The sequence below is a fragment of the Rhinoraja longicauda genome, chromosome 1 (genome assembly GCF_053455715.1).
Source record: "Rhinoraja longicauda isolate Sanriku21f chromosome 1, sRhiLon1.1, whole genome shotgun sequence".
Taxonomy (NCBI): Eukaryota; Metazoa; Chordata; class Chondrichthyes; order Rajiformes; family Arhynchobatidae; genus Rhinoraja; species Rhinoraja longicauda.
In genome coordinates this window covers 81,563,136-81,585,023 of record NC_135953.1, presented here as the reverse complement: position 1 = coordinate 81,585,023, position 21,888 = coordinate 81,563,136, and the positions used below count along the sequence as shown (strand labels likewise).

At 41.4% G+C, this 21,888-nt stretch overlaps 1 protein-coding gene across 5 annotated transcripts in view; it reads left to right on the top strand.

Annotated features, from left to right (window-relative positions):
• The window catches only part of cc2d2a (coiled-coil and C2 domain containing 2A), a 127,232-nt gene that overhangs the window by 71,950 nt on the left and 33,394 nt on the right, over positions 1-21,888 (top strand). For all 5 annotated transcript variants that reach the window (XM_078401073.1, XM_078401052.1, XM_078401062.1 and 2 more), the window contains 8 exons: positions 617-773; positions 2,212-2,447; positions 4,698-4,875; positions 6,950-7,100; positions 12,007-12,154; positions 16,101-16,239; positions 16,729-16,932; positions 18,967-19,059. In XM_078401073.1, coding sequence (XP_078257199.1) covers positions 617-773; positions 2,212-2,447; positions 4,698-4,875; positions 6,950-7,100; positions 12,007-12,154; positions 16,101-16,239; positions 16,729-16,932; positions 18,967-19,059 — 1,306 coding nt within the window. The remainder of the gene's footprint in view (positions 1-616; positions 774-2,211; positions 2,448-4,697; positions 4,876-6,949; positions 7,101-12,006; positions 12,155-16,100; positions 16,240-16,728; positions 16,933-18,966; positions 19,060-21,888) is intronic.

The following is a 21,888-nucleotide window of genomic DNA, read 5'->3' as shown; positions in this document are numbered from 1 at the left end:
AAGATCCAGCAATTTATTTCCAAATCAGCATGCGCATGAATTTGGAGAGGAATTTGCAGGCGATAGTATTCCTATATACCTCTTGTCCATGTATAATTCATGGGTTTAGGAGGTGCTGTTGGAATAGTCCAGGCAGGTAACTGCAGTGCAATTTATAGGTGGAGGTACATGGTGGAGTAGTAGTTGAAGGAATTAATGTTTAAAGTGGCTGATAGCATTCCAGTCAAGTGGTCTACTTTGCCTTGGGTGTTGTTCAGCTTCTTGAGAGTTGTTGATACTGCAGTCATACGGGCATGTAGAGAGTATTCTTATCATGCTCCTGACTTGCACCTTAATGATGGCAGGAAGGCCTTGGGATATCAGGAGTCACTCACTGCAAGATACCTGGCTTCTTGCAGTCAATAGTATTTTTGTGACTGGTTCAGTTGGGTTTCTGGTTAGTGGTGACCCCTGAGTTGTTGGTTGCTGCAACCAGCTGTTCACCAGTGTCTGTGAAAATGAGGCCCAAGATCAGACCTGTTTGGATTTCCAGTGCTGCTCTGACATCTTTGACCTATTTCTAACCTGATGTATTTAATGGGGGCAAACATGTTTTGACCTGTTATTTATGTTAAAGGCAGGAGGCCAACAGAAAAGCCGACGAAGTAAGTTATGAACATGAAATCCAGGCTGAGATTGCAGAACTACTGGAAGACTATCAAGAAGTCTACGATAGTAAGATGGAGGAATACAAAATAAAGTATGAGGAATGGAAAACCTGGAGAAAGGCAAGAGTGAGTGTTTGCTTTGTTTTGCTGACAGGTCGTGTTTATTTTCAATGCAATTAAACATGTGCTTCAATCAATCATAATTAAAGTCAATATTGACAATAATAAATTATGTTTGATCAAAACACACATTTCATTCCGCACCAATAATGCTCCAAACTAGGTGTCCAGATTATTTTACAATTTCATACTTGGAGGTTTCTTCCAAACAGGTGCATGTTTTTACATGGATGAATGTTTCATTCCAATGCAAAGAGGAGGGTGAAATGAATTATTATGTAAACAGGCCCATTCATTTCTTATTAAAATAAAATACTGCAGATGCAGGAAATCTGAAATCGTATCCCAGAAGTACCCACAAATCAGATAGAATCTATTGGAGTTGTGGTGCACAGCTGGTTGTGCTGCTACCTCACAGCTCCAGAGACCTGGGTTCGATCCTGACTTTGGGATCTGTCTATGTATGCGCATTCTTCCTGTGACCACATAGGTTTTCTGCTGGGTGCTCCACATCCCAAAGGCATGTGAGTTTGTAAGTTATTTAACCTGTGTAACATTGCCTTAATTTGTAGGGTGTGGATGTGAAAGTGGGATTACATGGAAGCAGTGTGAATGGGTGGTTGATGGCTGGCCTGGACTTGGTGGGCTGCAGGGCCTTTTTCCATGCTGAATCTGCAAACAAAGAGCAGAGGTCAGGTTTCAAATTAATGGCCTTTCATCCAATGAGCACTTTCCTTAGTGCCTGTGTCAAATTGTGATGATGAATTTGGGGCATAAGGCAGTGAGGAACTGCAATAAAAACAGAGGATGTTGTAAATATTAACTGTGTATCTCTCTCCACAGATGTTACCTGATCCGTGGAATATTTCCAGCATATTTTGTTTTCTTTCATTTTGTTTCCCTTTCCAAATGTCACCAATTCCAGTTACCACAGGAACTGTTGGGGGGGGGTGGGGGGGGGGGAAAGGTGGGGGGGGGGGAAAGGTGGGGGGGGGGGGAAAGGTGGGGGGGGGGAAAGGTGGGGGGGGGGGGAAAGGTGGGGGGGGGGGGGGGAAAGGTGGGGGGGGGGGGGGAAAGGTGGGGGGGGGGGGGAAAGGTGGGGGGGGGGGGGAAAAGGTGGGGGGGGGGGAAAGGTGGGGGGGGGGTGGAATTCCCAGTTTGTGAATTGAAAATCAGGTCATGGAGAAGGTATAAATAGTTGGGAGCATCATGGGTTGTTATTCTCCCTCTCTGACTTCTATAATTGCCTCTTTGGTTTGTTGGCTTTAGGCATTTTAGGATTAAGCAGAAATTTATATATATATATATATTTAGAAAAAGGACAATTAAAAAATGGCGTATTTTATTTTGTCTTGATTTCGCCACATGCGACGCAAGATGCATTGTCGGTGTTGGAATCAATAGATGATAACTGAGAAATTGGCTTGGCTCTGCTCCCTGACAGAAAGCAAAGAAGAAACAGAAAAGAACTGCGGGCGAGCAGCAGGATGATGACACGGATGAGAGTTTGACGGCTGAAGAATTTCCGAAGCCTGATCCTCCAGAGCCAGTTGATCCTTCAGTCATCGAGGAGCAAGTCCGGGCAACAACTGCCAGAATCTATCGGAAGCCCGGAGAACCCTTCCTGTATCCTGAACTGACCATGACAGCTACAGTAACCCCCACCAACCAGTGCCCAAGGTAAGTCTCAATATTAATGTTAAGTGGTTCGTCTGCCACAATTAGGAGCAGATCAGTGCAAAGAATATAGTACAATACCACGGTCTTTATATTGAAAAATATAAAACCTATTTAAAATCATGAATGTCTGAGCATACTGTCCTAGAAATTGACCAGCAGAGCTCCCAGAAAATGGTGGTGTGTAGTAAAAAAATAATTACCTAACCCAGAGTATGACAATTCGACACATTTGCCAAGGAACTGGAGTGCATCCATTTTTATTCTACTGAATGTGAATGATAAATTGGGAATTGCCAAAAATGCAAAATTGGAATTTAGAAAGCAAAATTGGAATTCTTGGCTTTAAGAAAGTTTCATCTCGTGCTCTCTCTGCACTTTATGCACTTGATCTCGTGCTCCTTCACTTGTGCTCCCAAGTTCTCCCCCCTCCTTCACACACCCGCAACCCCTCTCATGCTTCCCACCTGCACGCCACTCTCTCTCACTCAGGGGGATCTGTTCTCTGGCCATGAGTGATACTACTGTAGCCCCTTTGCTCAGCTGCAGTTTGGCATCACTGATAGAGGAGTCAATATGCAGTTCATAGGAACCTCAATCTATATTGAATGTTGGCAGAATTTATTTTACCAGTGATGACAAAATTGATATCCTGGGAGATAGTTTCTAGTCATACATTTTGATCCAACATTGGCAAAATTCAAACTCGATGACAATTGAAGAGAAACGACTGTTCATATTTACTTACAGAACAATAGGGTTTTGTAAATTTTCAGTCTGAAAGCTTCCTATTCAAGAGACAGCATTTGCACTGCTTTTTAAATGAAAATAATCCAACAGGAAATGTTGTAAATACTCAGCAGATCAAGCTGCGTCTGTAGAAATAGAAACCGGGTCAATGTTTCAGGTTGGAGATCCCTCACCAGAAATGCAAAACCCTTTTGTTTATCATCACTGAGATCTGTGAAGTAGTAAAGATCAAAGTCACTCTCAGCTTCTTAGAAACATAGAAAATAATGCAGGTATAGCCAACACCGCCATTCAATATGATCATGGCTGATCATCCAAAATCAGTCCCCCGTTTCTGCTTTTTCCCCATATCACTTGATTCCATTATCCCTAAGAGCTAAATCTAACTCTCTTGAAAACATCCAGTGAATTGGCCTCCACTGCCTTCCACAGAATCACAACTCTCTGGGTGAAACGTTTTAGAAACTTAGTCTCAAGATCTTTCTAGATTGTTATTGCCAACACAAAGTTGTGTTAATGAGCTCAACCAAACTCCGGATTTAGGACAAAGAATTTGTATGTTTTCATGGGACCACAGGAACAAGTTCAAGGCAAATGATTCTCTGCTGTATCACAGGCTTCCCTAAACTTCAGGCATTCATAAAGTGCATTCATGTCATAGTGGGGACATCCTTGGCAATTACCTATCGTAGAATCGATCAATGTGTCCTTTGCACTGAGAACATCCTTACTTGGCATTGTTATTGTCTGTCGAAATGTTGAATGAGATCACCTTTCATCTGCCTAAACTCAGTAAGCCCAATCTGTTTAATTCTCATACAACTAACTTCCCATCCTGTAATCAGCAAATCTGATCTGCCAGGAATAAAACTGGAAAAATCTGCAAATCCCATTGTTAATTGACATTATGATATTCTCCAATGTTACTTCTAATTTTGGCATCAATTTCAAATTATAGTGCATCTGTTTTTCCTGTAGTTCTATATTTATTTATTTCTGTCTTATTTGTAAAGGAGATTTTAATTCTTGAAAGCTTCTGTTGAACTTGTGAAACAAAAATTGAGGCATATTTGACAAAGTACAATTTGCTTTTCACCTGGTGTAGAATGTTGAGTTTTCTTGAAGCCAGCACATTGTTCCTCTTTGTTTTAAATATACTGATATTTAAACAATAATATATTGACTAATATAAGGGTTACATTCCATGAACCCATACGGAAATCAGAATTTACACAAGTCAGAATCATCAACTCTTGCTATTAGAGCACTTCCTGCGGCAAACAGCCTTTTTGGTAAGCACCGCCACCAACATGAGTGGACATACAGTGTTGTGGAAATGATAAACTGCATTGATGGCACTTGACTGAACATAGAATCGTTTAAGTAAGTGTGAGTTTACATTAGTCGCCTATTGCGTAAGTCAGGGAGTGTCTGTATTGAAAAATCTGTGATCCCCTCCCTGTACTTCTGACCAAATTAGAATTTATTTATTTTCTTCCCCAGAGGAGAACAACTGCGAAGTCAGGATGCACAGCGATGCACTCTATTTGCTAAGGTTCTCTTTAACAACAAGGAAGTTTCCAGGACAAGTAGCCGAACATTGGGTGCTGATTTTAAGATTCATTTTGGGCAAATCTTCAACATGCAGATAGTCAACTGGCCAGAAAGTATAAAAATTCAGGTATTTTTATGGGAACACTTCCTTTGAGCGAACTAATGTTCTTTAGTGGTGATATTTACCTGAACATTGAGTGGACGTCTTTAATTTCCCTCTTTTGCAGGCGTGTGGTTTGCTTTGCTGTTTTCTCATTCTTTTTGTAATTGATCCCAGCCAGGAGCATCATAAGACCAATGAAATATTTTCACCATATGTATTCTTGAATGTCTGAGAAAGGCTCTGTACCACTAAATAATATGCCTGCCACCCAGGTCCCAACCTATTCAAATGGCTGTGCCATTTATAGCACCACTGGACATTTAAGCTGTAGACATCAACAACAACCTCTTCGTGAGGTGGAGAGGTCCACCACTGGTGACCTGGCCTGTGGTAATGCATCTTGGCGCCCTGCCTAGTCTACCCCAATGGCCATTTGATTGAATAGAGACATGTCAAACCAATTCACCTAATTGTGGTGGAGAACATGCCCCAATCAGCATCAATGGTGCCAGACTGGAAATGATTGAGAGCTTCGAGTTCCTTGGCGATAATATTACTAATGGTCTGGGGTGGACCAAGCACATTGAAGCAATAGCCAGGAAAGCACATCAACACCTCTATTTTCTTTGGAGATTGAGGAAATTTTACATGCCCTCAATGACATTCACAAACTTCTACAGATGCACTATAAAAAGCATACTGTCAGAATATATCAAAGTTTGGTTTGGGAACAGTTCTAAGACCAAAGAAAATTGCAGAGTCGTGAATGTAGCTCAGTCCATTGCACACACCAGACTCCCCACCAGTCATTCCATCCACACTTCAAAATGTCTCGGAAAAGCAACCAATATAATCAAAAACGTCCCACCCTAGTCATTCTTTCCTCTCCCCGCTTCCATCGGGCTGAAGATACAGAAGCTTGAACACCAGACTCAGGAACAGCTTCTTCTCTGTTATCAGGTTTCTGAACTGTTCTACCAAAGCTAGAGTTCCGTCCGATTCATCTCTAGCCCATTGCAGACATTGGACTGTGTCTATGGAACTGGTTTGCTACAATGCTGAGAACTATATTCTGCACTTTTATCTTCCCCTTTGGTGCCCTGAAATGGGGGGACTATGTATAAACACTGCTGTAATTTCTACATCGTGAAACCAAAATGGTTAAAAATGGCCTTTATTAAAATCTGACAATGTGCACTTTAACCACATGTGATTTTTTTCTATTACAAATCTCAAATTGTGGAGTACAGAGGCAAATAAATAAATGATGGGTCTTTGTCCCAAACATTATGGAGGGCACTAAGTACTTACAGCAGGGTGCTGCTGTAAGTTTAAATGTGGTCTCTCCAATGTCTTGTACAGCTGTTGCATGATATCCCAACTCTTGGATTCTGATGAAGTGGTTTGGGTTTTAATTTATTTCAATGAATCTGAAGTGATGTGTAAATTAATAAGTGTTTTTAAATTTAATGTGGTTAGTTTTAAATTTTGTGATTAATTGAGTTCCTTTAAGACATTTGAAAAAGCAAATGGATTGGAAAAGTTTTGAAGGATCCGAGTCATACACGGGTAAATGGAAATAACACCTTGATCAACATGGATGAATTGGGCTGAAGGGCTTGTTTCTATGCTGTATGACTTTATAACTTTAATTTTTTTACAGTTTTTCAATTATATCTATTTATTCCACAACATCTGAGATATTTTAAAAAACAGAAAAGGTCGTGACATTGTGAACTCTCAGACATTATCGGGGAAGTTTGTGGGTGAGCTCTCATTTTCTGCCTCCTAAGACCTAGGTGCCACTTGCTGTCTGCAGTGCACACAAACCCATGTAAATGCTGCTAGCTAGCAGTCCTTCATTCAGTCACCAGCAGGCAAGCAGCATGAGTTGGCTCAATCTTCCACATTCCTGCACTGTGCACTGAAGTTATGTTCATGTAACCACGCTATTCCCAATGAGAAGAATAACATGTAAGATGATAAATTTTAAAAAATCACTTTAGTTGGTTTCTTCAGTTAGGAGATATTCAGTGTGAAAAGAAATACAACTTTGCTTTTTTGTAAGTTCATGTGTTTCTTCTCCCTTCTCTTATAGATATTTCAAACCATAGGGACAAGCACCACAAAGGTAGACGTCTTTGTTCCCATCCCAGAAACCAGTATCCTCACAGGGAGTGCTCCAATTGATGAAATGGAGTTTAGTAGTGATCAGCGTGTGATGTTTGACCATGAAGGTGTTGGCAGCGGTAGGTTTCAAGTGTAACATTTTAATCCCTTCATTAATTTTACTCAATGCGAAAAGAAATGGTTATCAAATTGGTATATTTTCACTCCTGTTCCCTTCCCCATTTCAACCGTCCCCCACCCACCCCTTCCTCATTCAAGCTAAATATCTCCATGAGACTAGGTAATCTAGGAAGTAAAAACATAGCATTTTGGTAAATATATCAATGCTCTAAAATTTAGTTGCATAGTACTGTCTCTATTAGTTTTTCCCGATAATTACCATACTTGGATTATTTTTGGCACTTCTGAAATGTGTGTAATACTCGCAACATGACTCAGTTTTCCACGCTGGCTACAATAACACAACACTAACTCGGGAGTCCTCCAGAACCCTGTAAATTTATTCTTATAGTTAGCTTTGATCCTTCAACTTCCCTCTCCAATACACAATCTCCCACCTGCAACATTTTAAACTAAAGAAAACAAAATGCTGGAATAACTCAGCAGGTTAGCGGCATCTTTGGAGAACAAGCATGGGTAAGTTTCGGTCTGGACAGTTCTTCAGATTGAAGAAGAAGGGTCCCAGCCAGAAACGTCATCTATCTATGTCCTCCAGAGATGATGCTTGACTCGCTGAGTTACACCAGCAATTTGTGTCCTTTTGTGTAAACCAACATCTGCAGTTTCTTGTTTCTAAATCTTAAAGCTGATCTCACCATCCATGTTAGAACCCTGATTGCCACCTTTCTCCCCCTCAACTTAGCGCAGTGTCTGACAACAGGCCCTAATCCTTCCACATCCTCCCTCAACACTCAAAGAAAGGCCACAATCATGTTTCTGGCCAGTAACCTTTCCTTTCACCTCTTCCCTCTACTTTCAATTCCAATCCTCGGTCACTGGGAGCACATTTTATGGCAGTGGCCATGGGCGGCACAATGGGACAGTGGTAGAGTCGCTTCCTTGCAGCGCAATAGACGAGTGCGACCCTGACTACGGGTGATGTCTGGACGGAGTTTGTACGTTCTCCCTGTGACCAAGTGGGTTTTCTCTGGGTGCTTCGATTTCCTGCCACACTCCAAAGATATTAATTGGCTATATTGTTCCTGGCTTGTCAGATAGAACTGGTGTATGAGTGATCGCTGGTCGGCGCCCGATTCGGTCAGCCGAAGGACCTGTTTCCACGTTGTATCTCTAAACTAAAAATTAAACTGAACTAAACTTTATTTCAAAGCATTTTGCTGATTGATTGATTGATGAACAAATGCATCAGTTTCCTGAATTTTATGCTGAATTATCCGATGAACCAGATGTCATTTACTCTGATTATTTGAAGCAGAAAATATTTTTAAAAGTTATTCTTTGGTTGTCATCTTCTTCCTGGTATAGTATATTCAAGGAGAGATCTTGACAAGACTTGGGTCTATTTCCTTCTCCTTTGCATACCAGGGTTGCCAAATATAATCCTTCTTTCCTCCCTGCTTTTTGTAGATGTTGAAAAGCCGCTTGGAGGAGGTCCGCCAAACAAGTAGGTTGATGTTGACATTGAAGTTAGGGCATGTTTTCTTCTATTCATGGCCAGTAAACTTGCATCATTATAGCTTATCCAAGCTTCTGACATCCAAAAAAGGTTATAAAATGAGTGTTCTTTTATCGAGCTTAGAACTATTTGATAGATCTTGGAAAAACTTCAGGAAGGCTTTTCCGTTAAGATCATTAACTTGGTTCTGATGGTTGTAATTTTTTTTTTTTTAATTCTGTAAGTGTATTTCTGTTTACTTCCTAGATCATTTCCTTCACTTATTTGGTATATTAATATACGAGTCTCTCTCCAGCCCCTACTGAATGTTTGAATTTATATAGTATACTAGACCAAGTGGACTCATTGGGCCCACAACTCATTGGGTTGCCATTGTGATGTGGGGAAAAATCGCACTTTTTTCTTTAAAATAAATGGCTTTAAAAAATTTTTTTTTTAAATCTCAATGAAAATCGCGATTATTTTAAATGGTGTTTTTTTCTGCATTGGTCTAGCACCCTCCCCTCCCCTCCCTCACTCCATCCCCTCAACCCCTCTTCTTCCCCACTCACTCCCCCCCTTCCCCTCCCACCCCCCAGTCACCCACTCCATCCCCCCTTATCTCACCCCCCTCCATTCTTAGAGGCTCTCCGGCGCGGCGCCATTCCCGCCCGTCGGGTTTCCACTGACGTCGAACATGGAGGTATTACTGCGCATGGGCGGCTGACGGGCACAGCAAGTGGAAAAGGGATTTATTAAAGTTTAAAATGTGGATAACAATATAACAATTTGAACGTTAATAGGATTTCTTGATGCAGGAATTTTCAACAACAGCATAATTTCCTCTTTTCACAACAGGAAGGAGTTGTCGAAAATCGCCACAACAAAAGGCAAGAATGCCGCCAAAAGGCTCAGCGTTCTTTTTGCATAGATGTCGAAGAGTTCTGTCCACCACTTCAAAGCTCTCCCTCCTAATCATCGGGCACTCATCCCAAACAAACAGTCTCACACTCCTGATCAAATGAACCATGTTGGAGTTCTTCTCAATGTTGCACATTGTATTATCGGTCACTTTGATGGGTATCTTGAATCGAGAATGTGCAGTTCTTCCGCTAGGCATCAATGTAGCTGCTATAATAGAGGATGCTACAGCAAAAGCAACATCAACTTGACCTCGAACTTTGGAGAGGATCAAATTGGTGAAAATTGTTTTGACCATTCCTGCTGGTGTATCAATGAAAAACATTGAAGGAACATTGCTTTCCAAGCAGCTGCACACATGGTCATGCAATGCGCTTTGCTCAGCATTCAGCACAGGCTCCTTCTCTTCAACAAATCACTGTTGTTCAGGCCTATTGTACTGCAGTTCACTCAGCAATTCTGGATTAACACCATCAAGATTCATCCTTCCATGTCTTGGTAGTGGCACATGAAAGTATCCCCGTGTCTTGTTGTAATTCACAAGCTTGTCTTGAATATACAACAGAGCCTGATCATGATGCCTCTCATCAATCATGATATTTGGATCATCAATTGTTCTCCGTTCTCTTGGAAGGTAATCTTCAGACATTGAATTCTTGAAGCGATCCCATAATTGTCAAGAAGAGTTGATCTCAGCAATCGTCAGCAAAACAAACAAATCGCTCAATTCTTCGGGAGTCTTGTCCGCTCAGCATCTTCCATCGTCTGTTGCCAATGGTCGTCAGTTTGCAACAAACCTCTTTCAGACGTTATGCAGACGTCTTGAAGGAAGGAAGAATATGTCCGTCATGCGTCCTCAATGAATCGAAGGATACTGGCCCTTTTACGTGATGGAGAAGCAGTCTCAAGTAGTAGAGGTCACATCTTGGAGCAAAGGTATACACTCGTCCCAGAACGTTGGCTTCAAAAATACTTAGGAGATCTTCCAGTATCTTCCCAAACTTCCTTCTTTGCCTTTGGAGCGGGAGCGGCAGTGGTGACGCTCCCCCCCACTTGGGCCGCGGAACCAAATGGCGGGAAGGGGGAGTTGAACGAAAATGACGACCCTCACCCCAACTGCGCAAGCGCAGTCACCCAGCGGCCATCTTACATAAGTGTAGGCGCTGGTCTGGCAGCCATCTTACGTGAGGACCGGCCCCAACTGCGCATGCGCTGGTTTTAAAAAACTTTAAAATGTGAATAACTTTAAAAATATAACACCAATTTCAATAAAACTACAATTTTTACCATTAAAGCGACGATGGTGAATAAGGTGGGCCTAAAAATGTTGCGCTATCGTGTACAGTTTTGGCTGAAGTACAGTCACAAACAAACAAACGAGAGTTTTTGTATATAAATGAACTTCCAGCTTTGTTCACCTCATTAGAATCAAATAAGTATTTATAATTGCCAAAAGGCAACTGCTTCAAACATTCTTTCTGATCAACGGAGGGATTTATCACAGAGAATTGTTTTGCCTCTTTGTTCTTTATGTCCTTCCTTCATACTAACTTTAAAATCCGTTAGGATATTCATCATGCCATACTACAGTAAACCCTCCTTAAAATGGGCCATGGTGGGGGGGGAAGGGGCAGGGTGGGAGTGGGGGGGTTGATGTCCATTATTGCTAATTGTCTGTTAGAGCCAATAATAATGTATTAACATTGTATGTAGTTGAAACAAAGAACTGCAGATTGTGGGAAGGGGGTGGGGGGGTGAGAAGCTGAGTGGACAGAGCGACAAGAGGAGGAGGCAGTGGCAGACAAGCGGGGCACGAACAATGCCACCACCTTCAACAAGAAGCAGCAGCAGGTGAGAGGGGAGGGAGCCCCATGATGACTGAGCGCATGCTGATGGTGGCGGCGGCCTGAAGAAAGCGCTGTCCCCAGGGGCGATAACGTGAGCCGTAACAACAATTGTGTCCTCGGAACATGGCTTGGTGAACAAGGGCTAGCTGGTGTATCTTGCGAGTCAGGAGTGGGGTCGAAAGCTGGGGCTCTAAACAGCCGGGGAGACAGTGTGAGCCTGGGGTGGCATCAGCATGACCATCTGCTATATCTGAAATCCGTTATGAAAGGGTCCGTTAAAACAAGGGTTTGCTGTAATTTGGTAATGTATGCCAATATTTTTCTTCTGGCTGAAAAAATTACCCTAATAATTTTTCTTCGCTCAATGAAGATAATGCAGTCTTTGCAACATAATGAGTTTTTATTGTTGCATGGACAGAGTATTTAATCATTGTTCTTTGCATCCTTTATTGTTTTCACACATGATATCAATTTATTTTCCAATATAATAAATTAATATTCACAAACGCAAGGTTAGCAGAACAAAATATTTATTGCACTTGAAAAACTGTGTCATTATCTTAATCCACTTGCTGATCTAATCTGTTAAATGTTCAGAAGGTTAATTTTCATTTTACACCTTTGCATTCCCTTTGCCTTCAGGAGTGCCATTTTCCTTTGAAGCAGATGGAAGCAATCAGCTGATCCTGTTGACCTCAGGCAAGCTAGCTTGTAGTGTGTCCTGGGCAGTGGATGAGAATGGTGTGCCATTGGTGCCTCCTGTGCTCCATCAGAACTATGCGATTCAAAGGTAAGACTTTCAGCTTAGTTTGAAATATTGTGTTTTTATTTCTCAATCCAGAGGCAAAGTTACCACTCTTCATTTGTGTGGTATGGTTGAAAATAATTAATAATTCAGACTATTAACTATGTGTAAAATTACAATATTGAAAACATGGAAGCTTATTTTTAAAAGAAAATGTATTTTCGTTATAAGGTTACTGATATGACATGAATGATTGTTTGATGTCACTTATTATTCACATTATGATGTCACATTATTTCAGCCTGTTGCATAAGATGCATCAAATGGTACGTCTGCACATAAAATAGTAAACTGGCAATGTAGATTAATTCACACTGATTGCTATTTAGGGGCGGAGAAAGAAAGTCAAGTCAAAGTCAAAGTCAACTTTATTGTCAATCCTCAGCCAGTTTACACAGACAGAAAATCGAAATACCGTTTCCCACAATCCCGAGGAACAAAGTGCATAAAATTAAGTTAAAATTAAAAAGGCACAGCAAACAACAATCAACATAAAATATAAAATATAGTCACTTCAATGACTTCAGATGAAGATGAATATATTACAATACAGTAGTGCAAAGCCTGTCCATAGCAGCGTTAAAAAAAAGTGTCTGGTGCTGGATGTGCGTGTGTGTGGGGTGTTAAAGTCCAGGTCCAATGGGGGCAGGGGAGAGAGGAGGAAGGGCAGGGGAGAGAGGAGGAAGGGAGGGGAGAGAGTTCAGCATCCTGACAGCCTGGTGGAAAAAACTGTTCTTTAGTCGGGTGGTGCTCGACCTCAGGCTGCGAAACCTTCTCCCTGAAGGCAGGAGGGTGAAGAGGCTGTTGGAGGGGTGGGAGGGGTCACCCACAATGCTCAATGCTTTGCGGGTGAGGCGGGTGGTGTAAAGGACCAGGAGTGTTGGGAGTGAGGCGCCAGTGATCCTCTCAGCAGTGTTCACTATGCGCTGCAGGGTGTTGCGGCTGGAGGCTGTGCAGCTTCCGAACCACACAGTGATGCAGCTGCTGAGGATGCTCTCGATGGCGCCTCGGTAAAAAGTGTACATGATGGGTGTGGGCGCTCCCGCTCTCTTCAGTTTGCGGAGGAAGTAGAGGCGCTGCTGGGCTTTCTTGGCGATGGACGTGGTGTTGTTGCTCCAGGAGAGATCCTCGGTGATGTTCACCCCCAGGAATTTGGTGCTGCTCACCTGCTCCACAGCAGCACCATTGATGGTCAGTGGGTGGGGGTGTTGGGTGTGCGTTCTCCTGAAGTCGACAACAATCTCCTTTGTTTTCTCCACATTCAGGAAGAGATTGTTGTCTGTGCACCACGCGGCCAGCTGGTTCACCTCCTTCCTGTAGTGGGTCTCGTCGTTGTTGCTGATGAGACCCACCACTGTTGTGTCGTCCGCAAACTTGACGAAGTGGTTGGAGCCGTAGGTGGGTGTGCAGTCGTGGGTCAGCAAGGTGAAGAGCAGGGGGCTTAGCACACATCCTTGTGGGGCACCCGTACTCAGCGTGTTGGTGTCCGATGTGTTGCTGCCGACCCGTACAGACTGGGGTCTGGCAGTGAGGAAGTCCAGCAGCCAGTTGCAGAGAAGGGGGCTGAGGCCCAGATTTGTTAGTTTACAAACCAGCTGCTGGGGGATGATGGTGTTGAATGCTGAGCTAAAGTCTATGAACAGCATCCTAACATATGAGTTTTTAGTGTCCAAGTGGGTGAGGGCTGGGTGTAGAGCAGAGGAGATGGCATCCTCAGTGGACCGCTTAGCTCGATATGCAAACTGAAACGGGTCCAGGGAGGGGGGGAGGTTGGATCTGATCTGCTTCATGACCAGCCTCTCGAAGCACTTCATGATGGCTGAAGTCAGCGCTACTGGGCGGTAGTCGTTGAAGCAGGATGGAGAAGACTTCTTGGGCACAGGTATGATGGTGGTTTCTTTGAAGCACGAGGGAACAACAGCCTGGCTCAGGGAGATGTTGAAGACGTCTGTGAGGACATCTGTGAGCTCAGCTGCGCAGTCTTTTAGCACACGACCAGGAATGTTGGGATTACTTAAAATTAAAGAATCAATATTCATACTGCTGGGTTGTAATCTGCTCAAGCGAAATATATGGGGCTATTCCTCCAATTTGCATGTGGCCTCACTCTGGTGAGATGTTACTGGTGGTGGGATCCCGTTGGAGGTGGCGAAAATGTCGGAGGATTGTGTTGTATGCGACGGCTGATAGGGTTAAAGTTGAGCACTAGGGGAACTCTTTCCCTATTGCAACTTGGGGAGGGGAAGCAAGAGCAGAGCTACGAGATGCCGAGGAGACACGTGTGAGGTGAGGGCCTCATCTATGATAGAAGAGGGGATCCCCCCATTCCCTGAAGAATGAGGACATCTCTGATGTCCTGGTATGGAACACCTCATCGTGGGTGCTGATGTGACAGAGACGGTGGAATTGGGAGTAGAGGACATGCAGGGTGCAGGGTGGGAAGAAGTGTAGTCTAAATAGCTGCGGGAGTCAGTAGGTTTGCAATAGACATTAGTCAATAGTCTATCTCCTGTGACGTAGACGGTGAGATCAAGAAAGGGGAGGGAGGTGTTGGAGTTTGAGTGCAGGATGGAAATTGTTAGGGATCTTAATGAAGTCCATGGGTTCTACATGGGTGCAGGAGTTGGCCCTGTTGCAGTCGTCACTGTAGAGGAGATAGAATTCGCGGATAGGGCCAGTGTACCCCTCGAACAAGGATTGTTCAACATTACTTATTACTCGTGAGCATAAATGCACAGTATTATCTTTAAAGCCCATGGGTTAACCAATGTCTTTCAAGGAAGTAAATCTGCTGTCCTCGCCTGTCTGAGCTCAAGTGATGCAGAGCTACAGCAATATGGTTGACTTGTAGGTAGCTGATCTGACCTGTTAAGCTGCTCAATTCATTGACAATTGGGGATGAGCAACAGTAGTCAACTTTACCAATGACAACCACTTCTCACGATTTAGAGCAAAATTAATTAATTTAAAATAAGAATACAGAATACAGAGCTTTATTGTCATTCGATACCGAGGTACCGAACGAAATTACATTTCCAGCAGTCACAGAACACAACAAAAAAGAAAAGAACACAAGACACACGACCCCAACACAAACATCCATCACAGTGACTCCAAACACCCCCTCACTGTGATGGAAGGCAACAAAACTTCCACTCTCTTCCCCCCACGCCCACGGACAGGCAGCTCGACCCCTACCGAGGCGACCGACACGCACAGCCCCCGCAAGGGGATGGAAGTCCCCGCGGCCGAGCCACACCGAGCGCTGAAACGTCCCGCGGCCGCACCGGGCGATGTTAGGTCAGCGGCCGAGCCGCGCCGGCGATGTTAAGCCCGGCGGCCGAGCCGCGCCGGCGATGTTAAGTCCGGCGGCTGAGCCGCGTCGGTCGATGGAAGGCCCCGCGACCGAGCCGCGCCCCGAGGAAGAGACCTAAAAAAAGAAAGGTTTCCCCCACCCCCCCACACATACACAGCCAAAAACAAAAACCATCCCAACACCAACACACAAACAAAAAAGGAAAAAAGACAAACAGACTGCCAGCGAGCCGCAGCCGTTAGGCGCCGCCACACGTGACACAAAGGTGCAGGCAAATGTGATTTACCTGGATAAAAATGTATTATTCTTTTCGAGTTATTCTTGCCTGTATGCAAGGTCTTGCACAACATAACATTGTCAAACGAGGGAGCCAGTACAAACCCGATACAGCTGGGGGGGGGGGGGGGGGAAGAGGAAAGTACATGGTAATGTCCATTTTTTAAATTAATTTAACTTGCTTTCATTTTTTTTATTTCTTCAAGTGTTTCTAACACTCTCCCCAGTAACTTTTGGCCTGTTATGTCTATGTGGCTTTGATTGGATACTTATTGTTAAAAAAATTGCTGCTTGCAAATGAGCTGACCTTGTGTAACATTTTTCACACATGTATATTAGCACTCTAAAACACCTAGATGCCATATCATCTATTGGCACATCTGGATTAACAGACACAAAAAAACTGGCTAAGTGGGCAGCAGAGTCTAGGCTTGATCCAAATGATCCCAGCAATGCAGCTTTGATGCAACTGATAATGGTAAGAGGACTTAACTCAAGAAATCTCTTTATTTTTTTAACCTGAATGATAAAGACAAATATTTATTGTGCTCCAGTCCCTCCAAGGTACAACGGAAGTGGTGGTAACTGTGCCATTCTAATTTTACAATCTTAATTTTACCTTCGGTGATTGGAGATCATCAGCTTTGTTATTCTGACCCTTTGGAATTCAATCTGTGCACACTTATGCATTATCGCTTTTCCCTGCGTCTTTCTGCATCTCTGACCATCTTTCAGAATATCTCAAAATCTATGCCTTTTATGAGATTCTTTACCTTGGTTCTTTATGTAGCAATTCTTGTGTGTATATATATATGAGAGAGAGAGAAAGATATGTATATTGCAAGACATAAAGAACCAAGGTGCTATATAAAATATGTAGCACTTCTTGCAATATATATATATATATATGTATGTTTATACTCACTTCTTGAAATAAATGTATAAATTCAAGTTCTTGCTTTTGTAGTCTGCAACAAATGGTGAGGAACCAAATAAAGATTACTTCAGGCTTGATCACCTACAAGAAGAATTTAACTTTTTATCAGAAGAAGCTCTGAACAAATCCAAGCGATTTCGACTCTTACAACTCCGAAATGAGGGAGCGACAGAGTTCCTTAATTACAAACAAATTCCCATTAAGGATTCAGAGATTTCTGAGAAGATTTTCCAGGTAAGATTAATGGCATTTCACAGGTGTACTAGTGCCCCTAAGGTGTGATTTTGTAAAAACATTCTATCACCAAAGGCATATAGTGATCTAACAACAATGGTATCAGATTATTCACTAGAATAATGCCTTCAAACCCCTCCATGACAATTAATTTAGAGTTGAAAAAGTCTATGTTCTACTCCAGTAAGCAGGTAACATGACAGTGGTAACTATTTTAAAACAGCTTCTTATCCGAGATAAAGTGGATGTGGAGAGGATGTTTTCAGTAGTGGGAGAGTCTAGGACCAGATGCCACAACCACAGAATACAAAGATGTACCTTTCAAATGGAGATGATGAAGGTGGTGAATCTGCAGAATTCATTGCCACAGATGGCTCTTGAGGCGGTCATTTGGGTATTTTTAAAGATTGATTAGTAAGGGTGTCAAAGGTTACGTTAGAAGGCAGGAGAATAGGGTTTGGAAGGAAAAATAGATCGGCTATGATCGACTAGTGGAGCAGACTCAATGGGTCGAATGGCCTACTTCTCCTGTCTTATGATATATTTCACAGAAGGAAACTAACTATCCACATTCTATAGTCTGACACACTTGCAACTACAACTCAGTCTGAAGAAGGGTCCCGACCCAAAACACCACCTGTCCATGTTCACCAAAGATGCTGCCTGACCCACTCAGTGTTGTTTTTTGTAAACCAGCATCTGCAGTTCCTATTTCTTCATTCCTGTAGTTGTGTTAGCTGTTTCCTTTCATTGTCAGGATGTGGGCATCAATAGCAAAAGTTTTACCTTCAAAGAGACAGTGAAGTCCACCACGATTCACAGATTTAACCCATGCAGAGAACCCAAACAGCTTTCAAATGATCACCCTATCTCAAAGAAGCCTCAGATGAATATTTATCTCAATATTATATGTTTGGAAAATTGGTACTTTATTGAGCAACCTCTCAAGCACATTAGATGCCAGGTATACTCCAGGTCAGCCAGCAAATATGAGCCACAAACATGAAGTAATATTTTCAGTATTATAAATAATAAGTATGTTACTAAAATACAAATTACAAATTACTTAATCTCTTGATCTGTCGATGGGATCGCCTTTATTGGACCAAAGACTGTGAATGAGGCCAGAAATTAAATGTCAGAAATCAAAACTGGACACTGGTATCTCAAAGATAGACACAAAAAGCTGGAGTAACTCACTGAGTTACTACACTGAGTTACTCACTGAGTTACTCACTGAGTTACTCACTGAGTTACTCCAGCATTTTGTGTCTATTTTTGGTTTAAAACAGCATCTGAAGTTCGTTCCTACACTGGTATCTCAATGATAGACATAAAATCCCCTTTGATGTCTCATTTTCACACCTTACCCTTCCATATCTCTGTATCTCCCTTTCCCCCAACTCTCAGTCTGAGGAAGGGTCTCGACCCGAAACGATTTTAATTTCTCCTCAGTGGATTACATATATTTTATTCAGGAAAGAACTGCAGATGCTGGTTTACACCGAAGATAGGTACAAAATGCTCCAGTAACTCAACGGGATAGGCAGCATCTCTGGATAGAAGGAATGGGTGTTGTTTCGGGTCGAGACCCTTCTTCAGACTGAGAGTTGGGGGAAAGGGAGTTACAGAGATATGGAAGGTAAGGTGTGAAAACGAGACATCAAAGGGGAGTTTATGTCTATCTTTGAGATACCAGTGTAGGAAGGAACTTCAGATGCTGTTTTAAACCGAAAATAGACACAAAATGCTGGAGTAACTCAGTGAGTTACTCCAGCTTTTTGTGTCTATCTTTGAGATACCAGTGGCCAGTTTTGATTTCTGACATTTAATTTCTGGCCTCATTCACGGTCTTCAGTCCAATAAAGGCGATCCCATCGACAGATCAAGAGATTAAGCAGAGGACTCGATGGTTCTATGTTATGACTCTATAGCAGCCAGAGGACCATAAAGATTTGGTAATTTAGGAAACTATTTGCAAATCAGTTTAACTTCATACGAGGAACTTTGTTTTGTTTTTAATCCTTTTTCTAGGAATACAAGGCGAAACAATGTGACAGAGAGACATTTGATCTGACAAGCCACCTCGATGTCCATAGAGCAAAGGTAGCGAAATACCTGCAAAAGGTAATATAATGGCATTGAAACCGCTAAATATTTTTGGGATTAGAAAAGGCTTTTGATAATTTTCATTTTAAACTTAAAGATATACACTTCATTCACTGACCATCAAGCTTTTAACTCGGTTTACAGAGAAGGGTTCAATTTACAGTCTTTTTCATCTTTTGTAATCAGTTATTGTGTTTAATATTTACACAGGTAGTTATGAAAAAAATGTTTTTATTGTGAATTTGGTTCACAGTTCAGTAATACAGTGCACACCTTAAACTAAAACTAATATTTATTAATGATGTAGATAATGTACACAGAATACAAAATTGTTAGATGTAGTAACATCTAACAACCCTAGTTATAGTGACCACAAAACCAGCCGAAATAATGAGTTCAGTTCAGTAAGATGAATCAGTTCAGTAAGTAAGATGAAGATGACTAGAGAGAGTGAAGTCAGCAAATTACAACTGGATTAAGTAGATCATTTTATACTTCAGAAGGCATACTTTTAAGTTTGTGCTGTTGAACACACAGGATAAGGAAGACCAATGATTTAGTGTTACTACTTTAAAGTAAATAATCAACAAATTTAAAAGTAAAGTGTGACTTTTATCGGGCCAACTGCAGCACGTGCCATTGGTTAGACATTTTTCTGAAGATGCTTTCATGGAGAGTTAATGGAAATGGGAAACAATGTGCATTTAAGGTTTCTCTTCACGATCTGAGAACATAGATATGGTGGGGAAGGAGCATGAAATCAAGTCAAATCGGATGAAATTGGATTGCAAGAGGGTATGAGAGTCAAATAGGAAAATTAAGCAAACATATGAAATCTATTTTTATAAAATTAAAGATTAATTTTGAATGAGGAATATAAACGATTCATTTTCTGGGTAAGAGAATATGAGCATGATTTATGCAGGACCAGCTGAGGTGTTGACATTTTCATCTCGCAATATATCCCTTGAATAGGGTGACCAATTTTCATTTTGCACTCCATATCTTCCCCTTTGCTCAATCATACTGATCTGATTGCATAGCATGCAAAGCAAAGGTTTTCACTGTACCTCAGTACATGTGACAATAATAATCCTAAACCTAAGCGTTTTTAGACCCTCATGCAGTATTGTACTTTGTAGTTTTTTCCAGCAAGATTCTGGCTGTTATTACATTGGATAAAATATAAAGGGTGGTTTAGAGAAGCAAGCAAGACCTCAGGACAATATAGTAAGTGAGATAAACATAGAGTGGAAAATAAATACTTTCATTCTGTAAAGTTAAGAGATTAATCAGAGGTGAGAATTGTAAGATATGTAAATTGGGCAATATCAGATATAAATGCAGTGAAGGCCAAAGAATTCAAAACCAAAGGGTCATTAGTATTTATCTCTAAGTGCTGACTAAAAACAATTAGTAAGGTTCTGATAATTATTAAACAACTAATGTGCCATGGGTTAATACCAATGTATTTAAAATAAGTCTGGAAGTTGCAGATTGTGTGTACTTTATTTTGTGCAAATTAATTGAATGATTTCTCATATAATTCTTCAAAGGTGAATACGTTTTCAAATACTGAGAGGTTCTGAATTTAGGCCCATTACCAAAAGGAACAGCTAAAGGCAAATTTTGGAGGGGGGGAGGTACGACAAATTATTGATCTGGTACTGTGATAAGTGGTTGGAACAAAAATTATAATTTAACCATAAAAGAGAAATGATCCAAAATTTAAAAAAGAAGCTAATGCAAATCAAGAAAGAACTAAACAAAGAGATGTATTAGAAAGACTGAGAAAGCTCAGTTTCACCACGAAAGGCAATTAATAGTCTTTTTGTTGCACACAATAACTTGGTAATCAAAGACAGGATGGGTCGACATGGAGGGAATAGAATGTTTGAGTAACTTGGCTGAGTTTTTACAAAAGCAGGTTAGAACAGAACAATATATGGGATATGCAAAAGAAAGTATTCAAAGGGCAACTATGAAAGAAATAGACTAAACTAGAAAGTATAGAAGCTTGGATGGTATGGATCAAAAAGTGCTGAATTGGGTGTGGTAAAATGTAATTTTTTTTAAGTTGGAAGGGAGCCATGCAGAAACCGCAGAGCTGGCAAATGTGCCCTTGTTAGGCAGGAGGGAAGGGATCCTGTAATAAATTACAACATATACATTTTGCTAAACTTTCAGAAGTTATGAAACAGATGGCAATTACATGAGCTAATAATTAGTATAAGTTTATAAAAAGCCCATTTAATTTGATTTCATTCCAAATTTGTAAGCATAGAATGAAACATGGAGCTACATGAATAAAACGATGGCTAGGGAAAGAAAGCAGAAGAAACTTAATTGGTCAGATGAGAGGAATGAACTGGAATGGATTATGTTGATAGAGCCACAATTATAGGATGAGATGAATGAACTGGAATAGATAATGTTGATAGAGCCACAATTATATCATATGATGTAGATTATACCGGTTTATGAGGTATGGCAGGGAACAATAGAATTTTCAGTATCAGGTTGTAGAGTATTTGACAAGGGTTCATTGCAGACAAAATTGATCTTGAGAAAACAAAATACAATTTAGGATTTTAAACATGAGAGGAGTGAAAATAAAACAAAGGAAGTGAAGTGGTTGGTAACAAGATGTTGATATGTGAGGAGGGTCAATAGTGAGAAGCTCGAGTCAAAAAGTGGAGAGAAATAAAGTTAAAAGTTTATTTTTACATGAGAGTATTAATTTGCCTGTGTGCTGTGTGCGAGCAATCTGGCTGATGCTATCATCCAGCAATTCATTTTCATTTCAATAACTTAACCAATTTCCGTTTGAATTCCAAGATTTAAGCT